This window comes from Fukomys damarensis, unplaced genomic scaffold (genome assembly GCF_012274545.1).
Source record: "Fukomys damarensis isolate Sample0158 unplaced genomic scaffold, DMR_v1.0_HiC HiC_scaffold_14, whole genome shotgun sequence".
Lineage (NCBI taxonomy): Eukaryota > Metazoa > Chordata > Mammalia > Rodentia > Bathyergidae > Fukomys > Fukomys damarensis.
In genome coordinates, this window is record NW_022900926.1 from 72,580,646 (window position 1) to 72,594,307 (window position 13,662).

General features: G+C 48.9%; 1 protein-coding gene across 15 annotated transcripts in view; it reads right to left on the reverse strand.

Moving 5' to 3' along the window:
- Positions 1 to 163: 163 nt before the first annotated feature.
- The window catches only part of LOC104869909 (basic proline-rich protein-like), a 50,726-nt gene continuing 37,227 nt past the window's right edge, over positions 164 to 13,662 (reverse strand). For 5 of the 15 annotated variants that reach the window (XM_010635307.2, XM_010635305.2, XM_010635304.2 and 2 more), the window contains 5 exons: positions 2,506 to 2,610; positions 2,183 to 2,342; positions 1,607 to 1,938; positions 1,236 to 1,401; positions 164 to 973 (listed from right to left, as the gene is read on the reverse strand). In XM_010635307.2, coding sequence (XP_010633609.1) covers positions 632 to 973; positions 1,236 to 1,401; positions 1,607 to 1,740 — 642 coding nt within the window. In that variant the 5' untranslated portion in view covers positions 1,741 to 1,938; positions 2,183 to 2,342; positions 2,506 to 2,610 and the 3' untranslated portion in view covers positions 164 to 631. Of the gene's footprint in view, positions 1,018 to 1,057; positions 1,939 to 2,182; positions 2,343 to 2,505; positions 2,611 to 5,152; positions 5,303 to 13,662 lie in introns of all 15 variants that reach the window. The other 10 variants (XM_010635309.2, XM_010635317.1, XM_010635313.2 and 7 more) reach the window with 10 other exon arrangements.

Here is a 13,662-nt window from a genome sequence, read left to right on the forward strand (position 1 = left end):
AGAGGGGGCGATTCCCGCGTCCGCGTCGGCGCCCCGCCCCCACCCCTCCCCAGGGGACTCTTGTGGGTCGGTGCACAGCTGGGGCTCCCCCCCTACCCAGCCCGGCCTCCCCACAGAATAAAGTCAGTCTGTATTTAATGGTTATGGCGGATGCGAGGGGGATTTGGCAGAGGCAGGAGAGGGGCCCTCCACTCTCAAACATCGCTCCTTACGTCGTGTGAGTCTACCAACCCACCACGACCCCATATTCTTGTGCGGGTGTCTGACTCGAATGACAAGCGAGCTGATTTTTTCAGTACATAGCTGGGAAATGTAGTGAGTGATAATAGAGATTTCTCTTTCATTTTTTACGCTTGACTTGGTTATTGTTGCTTTTCTTTTCCCGTGATTCCTTCTGAGGATTAGCTCTGACTTCCCCGCTATTGGCGGTCAAAGTGGCCCCGACTCGGGATGACAATTGACGGGGATCAAGGGATTGCCCATTCTGTGCCTGTAAGAACGGATTCGTGCCACAGAAACTCATCAAGTGGAGGCGGAGAATAAAGACCGTTCGGGGGTAAATGTATTCATTGAGAAGAGTTCTCCCAAATTGCTTCTAAGTTTTTTTAATGAAAAGTAACGATTGCAGCAATCAGCGGCTTTTTGGCGGATTACAAATCTGGAGGGAGCTGCGGCGCGACATTGAAAAGTGCCCGCCCCCCTCTCCCCGGCCCCCGCCTCCGCGCGGGGGCAGGCGGTTCACAGGGGCGGCGGGGCCCGGGCCCACACCACGAAAAGGACGGGAGGGGGCGAGCCGAGGAGGGTGTGGGCGCTCCGGCGCGTCCCCCACTGCAAAGGGACGCGGAGGTGTCCACCCTGGCGCGGGAGACGCGGGGAGACCCCGCGAAGGAAGGCGAGAGTTGGGGAGCGGAGAGGAGGCCGGGGGAGGCCCGCCCGGCGGCACCCCCACCGCGAGTGGGCGAATTCCTGGCATCTGGAACGAAAAGGGGGTGGGGTGGCGGGCGAGCCCATCATCCCCTAGAGGGAAGGGGAATGCAAGTGCCGCCTACTCCCCTACCTTCGATCCTAGCCCTTGCACGCTCACTTTTCTTTTAGGGACGCCCAATTCTGCACCTGTAACTGAAGCTCGGGAACCCCCGCTCTGCAGGGCGGGGACTTCCCTCCAGGCGGGCAGCAGGAGGAGGGAGGCAGGGTCACCCCCGGCGCGGTGTGGGGCTTGCACACTTAGGACTCACCTGACCCAAGGGCGTCCATCTGGCGCGCGTGCCCTTGTCCTCATCGCGCACGGGTGCAGCTTCTCCAGGTTGCCCCGCGCGCGGGCCTAGGCGGCGCCCCGCAACCCAGAAGCAGGGAGCGGCCCTGGAACCGGGGGGAGGTCGGAGGCAGGAGGGCACGACGGATCTGCGTTCCCACAGAGGCCGAAATCAGCCACGGCGGCCTAAGCCAGCCTCATTCTGCCTGGTGTTTAAATGTTCGTTTATTTTCTTAGTTAGCAGGGGAGTAGAAGGTAAATCTTTTGGTCTTCGACTTTTTGAAGGCTCTCTGAAGTAAATAAGGGGAGCAGAGAGCACAGGGCCGGCAGAGGAAAAGAGAAAGAAAGACTTGCCCTTCGCCTTGCCCCTCCTCAAGGGGAAGAATACATCTGCAGGCAGGTCCACGTCGCTGAAGGTTTAACTTTTTTTCTTTGCAGCTTGTCAATGCGACCATTGCTTTGATGGGACGCTCCTCAAGGTGACACATTTCTGAACTTCACCCCCTTTTCAAACTAACTCCCTACCTCCTTGTTAGTGGCCGGCTCTGAACTTCTGCAGTGTTTTTGTGTGAGTCAAGGCTCATTCACGGTGCCTTTGTGGGCCTCTCCTCCTTTCAGGCCTCAGCGTGTTACACCAATTAAAGGGCGACGTGCTGTAAATGTAATGGGCCGCGCCGCGATTGTTTCTGACAAGCAACAAAACACATAGATCCACCCCTTAGATTAGGCCGTTGAAGGGGAGGTTGAGGCCGGTCAGTTTACTGAATAGTTTGTGAACTGTAATTCTGAGGACTCATGTGAAAAAAAGTCTCTTCCCACCTCCCTCACTTTGCTCCCCCTCCCAGAAAGTGCCAAAAAAGAAAAGGAACAAGGAAAAAAGAAAAAAAAAGTGACATCCACGGGGCGGAATGGGGTCACTAAAGAAAAAACCTGTGTGAGGGGCTTGTTCTGTCGCTGGGACAGTCCAAAAGCTCCTTTAGCTCTTCACACCGCCGCTGCCTTGCTCTCTGAAAGCAGCCAGCCTGGCCCCCATTTTACTGGCCACAGCAGCCTCTGCCGGGCGGAGGTCCTGGTCATCCACAGTTTAGGACTTGAGATCAGACAGGAGATAGTAAGAAGTCAGTCAGGTTGCCTAGGGATGTCCACGGGACCCTGAAGGGGCAAGGCAGCAGCTCCTCCCACCCCCCATCCTCTCAGCCCTGGCTTCCCCTTCAGCCTGGATCTTCCCACACTGCACTGCAGAGGCCCCTCACCAGCTCTGACCAGGCTCTCTCCGTCCTCCTGGAAGTTTCTCCTCACCTCCACGCAGAGGTCTGCACCCCTCAGTCATCACCTGAACCTCAAGGAGCACATTTCACCTAGAAAGGAAAGAGAGAGGATTACTTCACCTTCCTTACAAATTCTGAGACCCAGAAGAGGAGTGACTAGATCCCAGTCACCAAGCGAGTCCCTGGGCCACAACTGAAGATCAGATGTCCTGTCCTCCAGGGAACCCAGGCTCCTGCCGCAGTTTTGCTTCCATGCTTCTCCTGCCCCCGCGTGTTCTCAGCCTGCCACCCTTTGCCCGCTCCAGCCCTCCCAACCCAGCTCTGCTATCAGAGAGGGAAAGTCAGTTTTGCCTTTTCTTTGACACTTTTCCCAGCTACTGCTACTCAGTGTGTCCCTATTCCTAAATTCCCCCACCGCCTTCCTTTCTACACTCTCAGATCTTTTTTTTAATTTACTTTTGTGCGTGTGTGTGTGCGCGCGCGCGCGCGGGCACACAATTTAGAGACAGCCTCTAAGCTGCCCAGGCTGGGCTCATACTTGCAATCTTCCCACTTCAGCTCCCCACAGAGTCTTGGGATTACAGGCCTGTGCCACGCTCAGCTACAGAAATCTATTCACTTTTCAAGATGCTGTGCGAATGACACTTGTGTGAAGCCATCGCAGGGGTGCAAAGAGCCTAAGGAAGGAAGGAAGTGTAGCCTGATGCAGGCACTGAAATGAAGAATCCCCGGGGGTTGCTGGAGCTAAACTGGAGAGAAGGCAAAGGCCAGATCCCAGCAGCTTTGCGGACTATGCGAGGACCTTGGATTGTACCCCAGATGCAACAGGGAGCCACTGTGCGTTTGGAACAGTGAGATCCTTTGCAAGACTGAACTTATAGAGAATGTTTCTCTATCTTTGCTCCTTGTCCCATTGTCTGTATATAATGCCCAAGAAATATTTGCTGAACTGGTGAACCAGTGACTCATTAAAACTCATACCACTCGGCCCTGCCTCATTCCTTCCTGTGGAAAACCAGGGTGTGAGAGCTAAAGATGGCAGGGACCAAGTCACTGTGAACAGCACCTGACTGAACTGGTTCCATGCTGGGGATTCAGGACTCCTTCTCCATCAGAGAAAGATATGCAAGCAAAAGAACTTGAAATCAGGAAGGCAGACACTTCTTCCCTTGCAAGTTCTAGTGGCCTTACGCTTACCTTGGGGAACAAATTAACTTAGTCATGCTGAATCCTTGATTTCTTCACCAATAAACTGAGAATGATACTACTTAATTGTAGCAGATGATTGTGAGGACTAAAACTTTTCCTATGAGAATGACTTGCTTTTGAAGGAATACATTAATGAGTGAAAATTAGCACATGCCCTAGAGCCAGGGCAAAACCAGTAATGAAGGTCCTACTTTAAAATGATAAAAAACTGGTCAGAAGCCAGCAGAGTCCTCAGAACCCACCCCCTTGGTGGCAGGTTTCCCCTCTTCTGAAGTTGGGTCAGAGCCCAGCTTGGTCCCACATGTTCCCCCAGGGCAGCCAGCACGGCTGACACCCTTCACACTTGGCTGCCTTCTCTTCTCTCTAAGAAGCCTGATTCAAAAAGCCCACATTCCCTGTTGCATGTAGAAGGCTGCACTTGGATACAGGACAACTGGATTCTGGGAAGCCATGGCAGAAATCATGCAGCCCCTGACTCCTGCTGAGAATCAAGCTTACAACCACTCTTGGCAAGAGGAGACTGGCCCCCCAGCCTCTGGCCTCTCCCCAAACTCTTTCGCCTGGTGACTGTGGGGCTCACGTCCTGGAGGCTCCCAAGGGGGCAAAATGTGAGTACCAGAGCCAGGACTGCCTGCAGGCGCCTGAGCTGTGCGTGTGTGTGTGTGTGTGTGTGTGTGTGCGCACGTGTGTGTGTGTACATGTGTGCACATGCATGCATGTATGCAAGTACGTGTTACAGACTATGTTAGCCTGACAGCTGGTGAGAAAAAAAGAACCACAAAGAGGAAAGGAAGCCTTTAAGTTTCTATCTTCAAGTCAAATTTCTTTTAAAAACATCGCTACACCTTCAGTTAAAGAGAAAGGAGGGTAGAGTGCTTGCTTAGTGTGTGTGAGGTGCTGGGTTCCATTCTAGCACCATGGCATGGAGGGAGGAGAAAAGAGACACACTGGCTGTCTAATCATCCATAGGCATAGGAGTAAGTGTGTGTAAAACCCTGAAGTCAGCTAGCCAATCTGCTGGGGTGACACCCTGAATGTGAAGAGGGTGCCCACAGGTGCTGGGAATTGCTTGGCAAGTCCCTAGCTTCCCCGTGTCCCCAGCCTAAGGAGAAGGCGTCATCTGCATCCTAAGAGACTTTTCACTGCAATCTGATACTGTCTATGGAGTTCCAGCTGCCAACCTGATCGTTCTTACTTTTGATTCTCCAATCCCTTAGTACTGGCCAGTGGGATCGTAAGCAATCACAGTCAAAGGCCCTAGGCGTCTTCTCATATCTACTCTCCCACATTCCTCCCGCCCAGGTGCGTGAGAGGACAGAGGCATCACTGGGGTTCTGGAAGGTTACTGTGATTGAGAGCACAGGTCTGGAGGGAGCTCTCAGAGGCAGCGGTGACAGTGGTCAGGGAGGAGAAGACGAAGCACCTTGGAGATCTCTGTGGGGGGCGGGCCCTGGAGAAGAGGGGCCCTGCACGGTCTGCAGGCGGCGCTGTGCGCCCGGTGAGAGCTGGACAGTGCTCAGATGGCCAAGGGGAAAGGTGAGGCAGCAACCTAAACGAGTGAATTCACTTCCATCTGAAAGAGAATAGTCTAAATTAGGACTCACTCCTGGGCCTGTTCCAGGAGATATTTGTGAAAAGTTGGTTGAAAGAATACCACCATCCAAACCCTAATTTTGCTATTATGTTCAAGCCTCGATTTCTTTGCAGTTTCTAATTAGAAAAATGTTTTCCTGATTTTGTGTCTGCTACTGGCAAGTGACCTCTTAATTTAATTTTGGCTTTTGTTTATACAAAACAATCGCCATGGACACTTTCCTGTGGTGCAGTCAAGATGGGGAAAAAGTAGAATATTAGTAGGTATATATTATACAGTTAATTTAATTAATATCAAGCACCCTTAATGGTTCATAGCCACAAAGTAGGTTTGTGTTAGAGGACATCAGCCTGCTTTGGAGATTTTTGTTTTTCTGAGGGAGGGGTGATGGCCTTTGTATTAAGCTACATCCCCAGCCCTTTTTAAAAATTTTTTATTACAGGGTCTCTCTGAGTTGCTAAACTGCCCAGGGTAGGCACCACCTTGCGATCCTCCTGCCTCAGCCTCCCAGAGGCTGGAATTACAGGAAGGCACCGCCATACCCAGATACTTTGGAGATCTTCAGGGGGAACTTAGAGTTGCAAAAAAGAGAATCCTCTTGAAGAGGACATTAGTGACTGAGGTCAGGACCACCAGCCTGATGCCCTCACCCTTCCTGTCACCTCCTTCCTGCCCCTGGGCCCCAGAAGAACCACTGAGGTTGGTGCCCAGTCAGTAAGTCTATATCCATTTTACCCAAACAGCCAGACTGGAGGAGTGAAGATCTAAAACCTTTTTAAAGACTTTTTTAAAAATTATTTTTCTAAAATAATTTTTTTACTTTTCTATCATGTGCCTTGAGCTGATAAGGGAAATGCTTCTCATTTTCTCCAGTTCCGCAAGAGAGCTATTAATCCTTTGAGAGAACTCTCCTATACAGGAAATGCACATTTAGACACAGAAGCTAAAATTACGCATAAAGTTCAGATTTAGTATTCATGGTACACTTTGCTGCCACGTCCTCTTTCATGGTGAATGAAATTCAGGGCTGCTGAACACAGTTGTATAGGTTTCACCACTAGAAGGAAATATTCATTCAGACTATGGATAGGATGGTATCGTTAGCTCATGGGAGTCGGGAGGTGGTGAGTACAGAAGGGGTTTCTTCTGATTTTTATTTTATCAATTTAAGAAAACTGTGATAGATATTGAAACTAGTGTTTCCTCTGGATGAAATGTTGATTTTTAAGCTCTGGACCCAGGCAACTTGTATCTAAATTCTGCCTCTGTTATATGCTAGCAGAGTCTCCTTGGACAAATTACTTAACTTCTCTGTGTCTCATCTATAAATTTCTCATCTATAAAACCATAGATAAAATTAAGTAATAAGATCAAACCCTCATCATTTTGTGAGGATTAAATGCATTACTCCACAAAGAGTACAGAATAGCGTCCGGTACAGTTCCTCTTGGTTAACATCAGCTATTGTCTGCATCATCCCTGATATGTTGAAAAGCATGTGCACATATCCCCAAATTGTTGGAAAGGGCAGGAAAATGAAATTCCCACTGTTCTGGTAAGAGCATATCCTAGCACTCAGGAGGCTGAGGCAGGAAGATCACACATTTGAACTCAGCCTGAGCAACTCAGCAGGACCCTGTCTCAAAAATGAAATAAAAGGAGGTGGGGATGTAGCTCATGGGTAGAGCCTTTGCCTCCCATGCATAAGGACCTAGGTTCAATCCCAAGTACGAAACAAAACAAAAAAACTGCATTTAGTTGATTTGTAGCCACCTGTTATAACCTTGGCTGTGTCTTCTATAAATTGCAATGTCCTTCTATGCAGACTGAAGATAATAGTATCTGCCTCACAAGGTTGTTTCGAGGATTAAAAACAAAACATGGAAAGTGTTCTGCAAAGTGCTGGCTTTTGAATCATCACGGGCTCCCTAAAGTGTTTGTTTCCCAGACTGAAGTAAGCAGGTCATGACATTGGATACTATTGTCAAAAGTGACATTTGCAGCCAGACCTGGCCGTGCACACAGGTACTCCCAGATACCCAGGAGGTGGACGTAGGAGCACTGCTTGAGCCCAGGAGTCCAAGGCCAACCTGGGCAATACCAGCAAGTCCCAGTCTCAAAAAAAAAGATACTTATAGACCTCTTCAATTTGTTGGTTTTTTTTTGGGGGGGGGTCTGGTTTCCCCATCAACCTCCAAAGTAAAGTGGAACTGCAGGTGTGTGTCATCATGCCCAGCTTTTCTATGCGCCCCCTGCCACCTGATACTGGGGGTTGAACTCAGGACTTTGCGCTTGCAAGGTAGATGGTGACACCACTGAGGTAAACCCCTGTCTCCTTCTTTGCCTTTTTGATGTATCTGAGAGCCACATTGCCAACTCTGTGAGAGAGCAACCATGTTTGTGTCTGCACAACTATTTGTTCCCAGTGTCCTTTGGCAATATTGGTTTGTCCCAGTTACTTCTCATTGCTGGGACAAAATCCTCAAAACTCCTAACTTAAAGTAGGACAGGTTTATTCAACTTACAGTTTGTAGAGGTTTCAGTTCATAGTCAGCTGGCTGCATGAGGGCCATGCAGAGGAGAAACAGTCCATGGCATGGTATGCAGGAAGCAGAGAGGAATCAAGGGATAAAGAGGGATATACATCCTCCCAGGCAATGCCCCCACCTGTAAAACCATCAATGAACTTCTCCAGTATTACACACCCCCGATCCAGTCGCCCCCCAAAAGCCCAACTTATGAGTGAATCATGCTTTGGGGGGACATCTAGATATAAACCATAACATGGTTGCATATATTTTTTTCTCACTGAGTTTATTGTACATTTTAGGTATATAGTACAGTTATGTTCATCATTGGGATCTTGTACCTTTACATGACAGGTCTTGGTTCTCATTTTTTCCCAATGGTTGCATATATTTTTGAAAGAATATGCTATTAATGATATTTTTGTACAGTAGCAGCTCAGTTAAACCTGAACACAGTAACACAAACCTCAATCTATCTGATTATTTTTCTTCACCTTGCTTTGTGAAAGAAGCGAACAGAATTAGCTCATATGAGGTATTTAGTATTAAAAAAAACTGACTTGAGTTTTTATTTTTATTTTTATTTATTTATTTTTTGGGGGGGGTACCTGGGATCGAACTCAGGTCCTTGCACTTGCAAGGCAGTCACCAGAACCACTGAGCTAAATCCCTGGCCCTTTTTTTTTGGTTTTTTTGAGACAGGGTCTCACTGTATAGTTGAGACTGACCTGGAATTCACTATGTAGCCCAGGCTGGTCTCAAACTCCCAGGATCCTCCTGCCTCAGCCTCCTGAGTTCTGGGATTACAGGCGTGTGCCACCATGCCTGGCTGACTTGAGTTTTTCAAAACTCCATTGGGATCTGTATAGATGCAGCCTGATTTCCTATACCTTACACTTGGAGATCATTAGCACTGTGGAAATCATGTGTCAGACATTAATAGGGCAAGTCTAGATGCTAAAGATTGAAATGATAGCCAAAACTTTCAGCTTATTAACTTCATATATAAATGTAAAGTAACTACCCCTGAGCTAAAAAGACAAGCATGATCACCTCCACTTCCCCTCATCAGTTTGGGAAAGTAGGGCTCAGAGAGGTTCCTGTCATGACATAGCTGGGCAGAGGGGCATTCTGACCCCAAACTGGTACTGCTCATCCATCCCTGTGATCTCCTCCATCTGTCCATCTATCTCTATCTACCTACCTATCTATTACAGTACTAGAAACTGAACCAGGGCCTTCACACTGAGTTACATTCCCAGCCTTTTGCCTTTTTCCTTTCTTTCTTTCTTTTTTTTTTTTTTTTTTTTTTTTTTTGATATCAGATTGAACTCAGGACCTTGTGCTTGCGGGGCAGGTGGCAGCACCACTGAGCTAAATCCCCAGCCCTTATTTTTTTATTTTGAAACAGGACCACACTAAGTCACTAAGTTGCCCACGCTGGGCTTGAACAGTCCTCCTGCCTCAGCCTCCTAGTGTGCTGAATTATTGGCATTATTGGAATTATTGGGTGCCACCCCACCCAGCAGAATTTCATTTAAACTCAAGACTGGCATATCATCAGGAGAATGCAAATATAGTCACTACATTTACAAAGAAAGGAAAGGAAACATTTAAAAAAAATTTTTTTGATGCAAGTTTGTTTTTTAAACATTTTCTGGTTTACATGAAGATTTTTATCAGAAAACATTATGAGTCAGAACATCATTCCCTAATGTACTCAGTAATCCAAGTTTGAATCTAATGATCTAGGATTTGAAATAGAAAAAAAATGTTTTCTTGGGTTTTGTTTTGGGTTTTTTGGGTTGGTTTGGGTTTGTTTGTTGTTGTTGTTGTTTTGGCATTTAGTGAAATGTGAGTAGGAATTTTCAGCATGAGTCTCCTCGACAGGTGTTTGTTGATTAAGCCCTCCACCAGCCCCATCCCTGCCTCGCGGTGGCTGAGAGCTACTGTGCAGAAGACTGGGCACACCTGCCTAGGCGAGCAAACACAAGAAGCTGCAGGGCCAGAGGCAGACAGCAGCAGAGAGAGGGAAGGGAATCACTGTGGCTTCCAGAAACTCCCCTTTCTGCCTCTGTATCCACCCAAACCACTGCTGACCCCAGTACCTATGCACGTCTGAAAGGATGCTCGACCCTAACAGTCACATAGGCTTGCTCCAATGAGGACAGTTATGGCAGACCCTCGGGATGATTCGGGAGGGAGATTTTCATAGCTCTGGAGACTCAGATAAACAATATCAAAGTGGCAGTGGAGTCAGTGTTTAGGGAAAACACTCCTGACAGAGACAAAAAGGAGGAAGAGGAGCGGGAAGAGGAGGAAGAGAAGATATGAATATGAGTATTATAAGGGCACCGGCTTTATTGGACCTGAGCCCTGCCTTAGATCTTATTTGCCCTTTCTCACCTCTTCACAGAACTAATCTCCATATCCAGTCAGTCACTCCTCCGCGGCCCCAGTACTGGGGATTGAACCCAGGGCCTCTGTACTGAGTTATATCCCCAGGACCTTTTTATTTTTTATTTTGAGACAGGGCCTCATTGTGTCACTCAGTTACCTAGGGTAGACTCAAACTTGAAATACTGCCACGGGCTCTCAGAATGTTGGGATTATAGGTGTGCACCGCCATGCCCGGCTCCGGCTCCCGTGTGAACCTGGAGGAGACGTGAACTTGTAGTCCATAACACTCTCGCCCTGCCCTCGCCAAATGCACGTCCTGCTTAGGAATACACACATTCCATCCCAACAGCCCCCACAGCTTACCTCATTCTGGCATCAACTCTAAAGTTTAAAATCCCAAGTCTCTTCTGGTCCTCTAAGTCAGTTGCCGAGGAAATTTAAGATAAAATTCACCCCGAGGCAACTCCTTTCCAGTCGTGAACCTGTGCCTTCCAATGGAGTGCTTCCAGAGTGCAGCCCCGGGACGGGCGCAGGGTAGACACGTGTCCCTGTCCCCAGGGAGAAACAGAAAAGAAGGAAGGGGCACGAGGGCTCCCCACCAAGGCAAATCCCAGCAGCTGGAAGGACCGAGAACAGCCCTGCCTCTCTGGGAAGGTCTTCCAGGGCCACCTGCGGCACAGTGCTGCCTCCTCTAGGTTTGTGACGGCAGTGAGAGCCTGGGGACCTCTGAACTGGCTTCAGGTCATTCTTCTGCCTTGAGTGAGAATTCACGAGCTCACTGTCTTCCTTCGCCTGCCCACTTCTCCCACCTGGCCGTGTTTCTGCTGCTGTCATTGTTCACGAGTGCTGAGATGGCTGAGTAGGTCCCCGCCACACACCTGCGTGACTCTCCTCAGTCAACGGCCACTTAGCCACAGGCAGGGAACCTTCTCAGAATGAGCTTCTTCGTCCCATTTTTGCACTAGGGATGGACTGGGGTTCTTCTGGCTCTTCGACTTGGTTCCTTTTTACTGAATTTCTTCTTCGATTTATCGCTCTCATTATCCTCCCCTCCAACACTTTGCTTAGAAATGTCCCATTTCACTGCTTGCAAGTTCTATTTTCCACAAAACACCAAAACACAGTTCAGCCAAGTGCTTTGCCACTTTAGAACAAGGACTCTCTTTCACCTGCTTTCCAACAAGCTGTGCCCAAGGCCATAATGGCCTTTACTGGCCATGTTTCTACCAACATCCTTGTCCATTGTAATTTGTGTATTCTCTGAGAAGATGGAGGCTTTCTCTCCACCTTTCCTCTTTGGAATCTTCACCAGAATTGCCTTTAAAGTCCACAATTCCACCAACAGTTCCCTTGTGGCAATCTAGACTCTGTCTAGAATGCATTTTAAAACTCTTCTAGTATCTACCCTTTACCACTTCCAAAGATGCCTCTATGTTTTTAAGCATCTCTTACAATGGCACTCCACTCCACCCCACCAAAAACTGTATATCGGGGAAAGGAGGAGATGACACAAATTGAGTCACAAAGTTATAGGGGCTGACAAGGGCCAAGATTTGCAATGGGAAACCTGGACCCCGAAGAGTTGGCAGGGGCTTCCAGTCTGGAAGGCAGCAGACGGTGGACTCAGGAAGCACTGAGGTTTTAGTTTAAACAGGCACACACAGAGTCATATTTTGACTGACTACCTAGGCCCAGGGAAGCTGACACATAGAATTAACCTCTATGGTTCTCAACCCTGTATGTACTTTAGATTTATAGGTGCAAGCTGGAATCCCCCGGGGAGCTTTAGAAACACATCATGCTCCAACCCCACACCCCAGAAATTCTTATGGAATAGGTCCAAGATGTAGCTTAATTCCTGGAAGTTTTAAAAGGCCCTTGGGTGATTCTAAGACAAGGTAGATTAGGGGCAGACATGGGACCTCAGCAGGCAAGGTTAGTGGAGCGGGAAAGCCACACAGAAGCACTTCATGTGACTCAGCCCCAGAGGCACCTCCGACAGCTAACAGGTCCCGTCCTGCTGGGGATGTTGCTCAGTGGGTGAGCCTGTGCTCAGCATGCATGAGGCCCTGGGTTCCATGCTCAGTTTCTCCACAAAGGAAGTAGAGTCTCCTGGGCTGGTCTAAGAGGGCTTCTGCTTAAGCACTGAGCTCCCTGTGCTGCAGCACAGGCTCTGTTCAAATAAAGTCTCACTCCAGTGAGCCTGCCTTTTAAAAAGGTGTGTTGGGGGTGGTCTTCTTGTTCAGTTGACTGAGGGTCTCCAAATTCTCCTAGCTTTAATGCTTAGGCATATCAAGCAATTTAACAAGAAGTGCTGGGTACACACACACACACACACACACACACACACACACACACAAACTGTGATGTCATAGTCACAGAGCTCTGGGGAGAAAACAGAGGTTCTTTGGATATGGGAACGGTGGTGTTGACACATAGAGCTGTGGCTTATGTTTCATTTATGTGGTCAATTACTGAGCTGACAGTCCTTTAGCTGATTTTTGACAGTTACTGCTTCTCTTCTGTAAACTTGGGTGCACTTACTGTCCCTCGTGTGCTGTGCCCACAGCCAGGAAAGGAGAGACAGTCGACAAAAAGGCAGGGTTTCTGTTGTGGTTGCCACCCACGGTTCTGCCCTGGTTGGAGCTTTGGGCCTCCTGCAGGGGAAGGGAAGAAGGGCTGGGAGGATGCTGGGACCTCACCAGAGAGAGACTAAAGCCTGATGTGGCTGAGGCCACCAGAGATGGCTTTACGTGCTTAGAGTGGCAGTTCTGGTCTGGTCCTTTCTTCCATGCTGCTAAGAGCTGAGATGACATTTGCCACCTCTCTGGGGACAGCATCTCTTCCCACTCTGCCAGGGAGGGGAAAGAAGGCAAATGAAAATGTCCATACAGTCCAGCGAGTAGCAATCTGAGCAGTCTGGGAGGCGGTAAATAAGGGCCAAGGCACAGAACAATGCTGATCTCCCAACCCGTCAAAAGACGAAAATTCCTTACATAGAATTCCCTGATCATTTGAAAACCCTTGGAACCAATCCTGGGATGTAGTTTCAAAAATAAGTCCCACAGTGCACCCCATACAGACGCCAAAGTGCTAGTGGTAAGAGCTGCGCGGCAATATGAAGGCATCTCGGGATGCTTTTAAAGGGTTAAAAAAAATCCACGTTTCGAAAATACAAGCATTCCACACCCAGAATTAACCTCGTCCGTGCGGACACACTACCCAACTGGAACCCTGCAAGCTCCGCCGCCCAAATCGGAAATTCCGGGTTCGTATCTGTCTTCGTCTACGCAGCCAGCAGCGCGCACCAGCTTCCCACGGGCCGAGCCCTGTCCCGCCGGCTTCGCCCCTCCCCAAACCGCGGCTGCGGGGTCCAGACCCACCCAAGGGGAGCGACGGAGCGGGGAGATC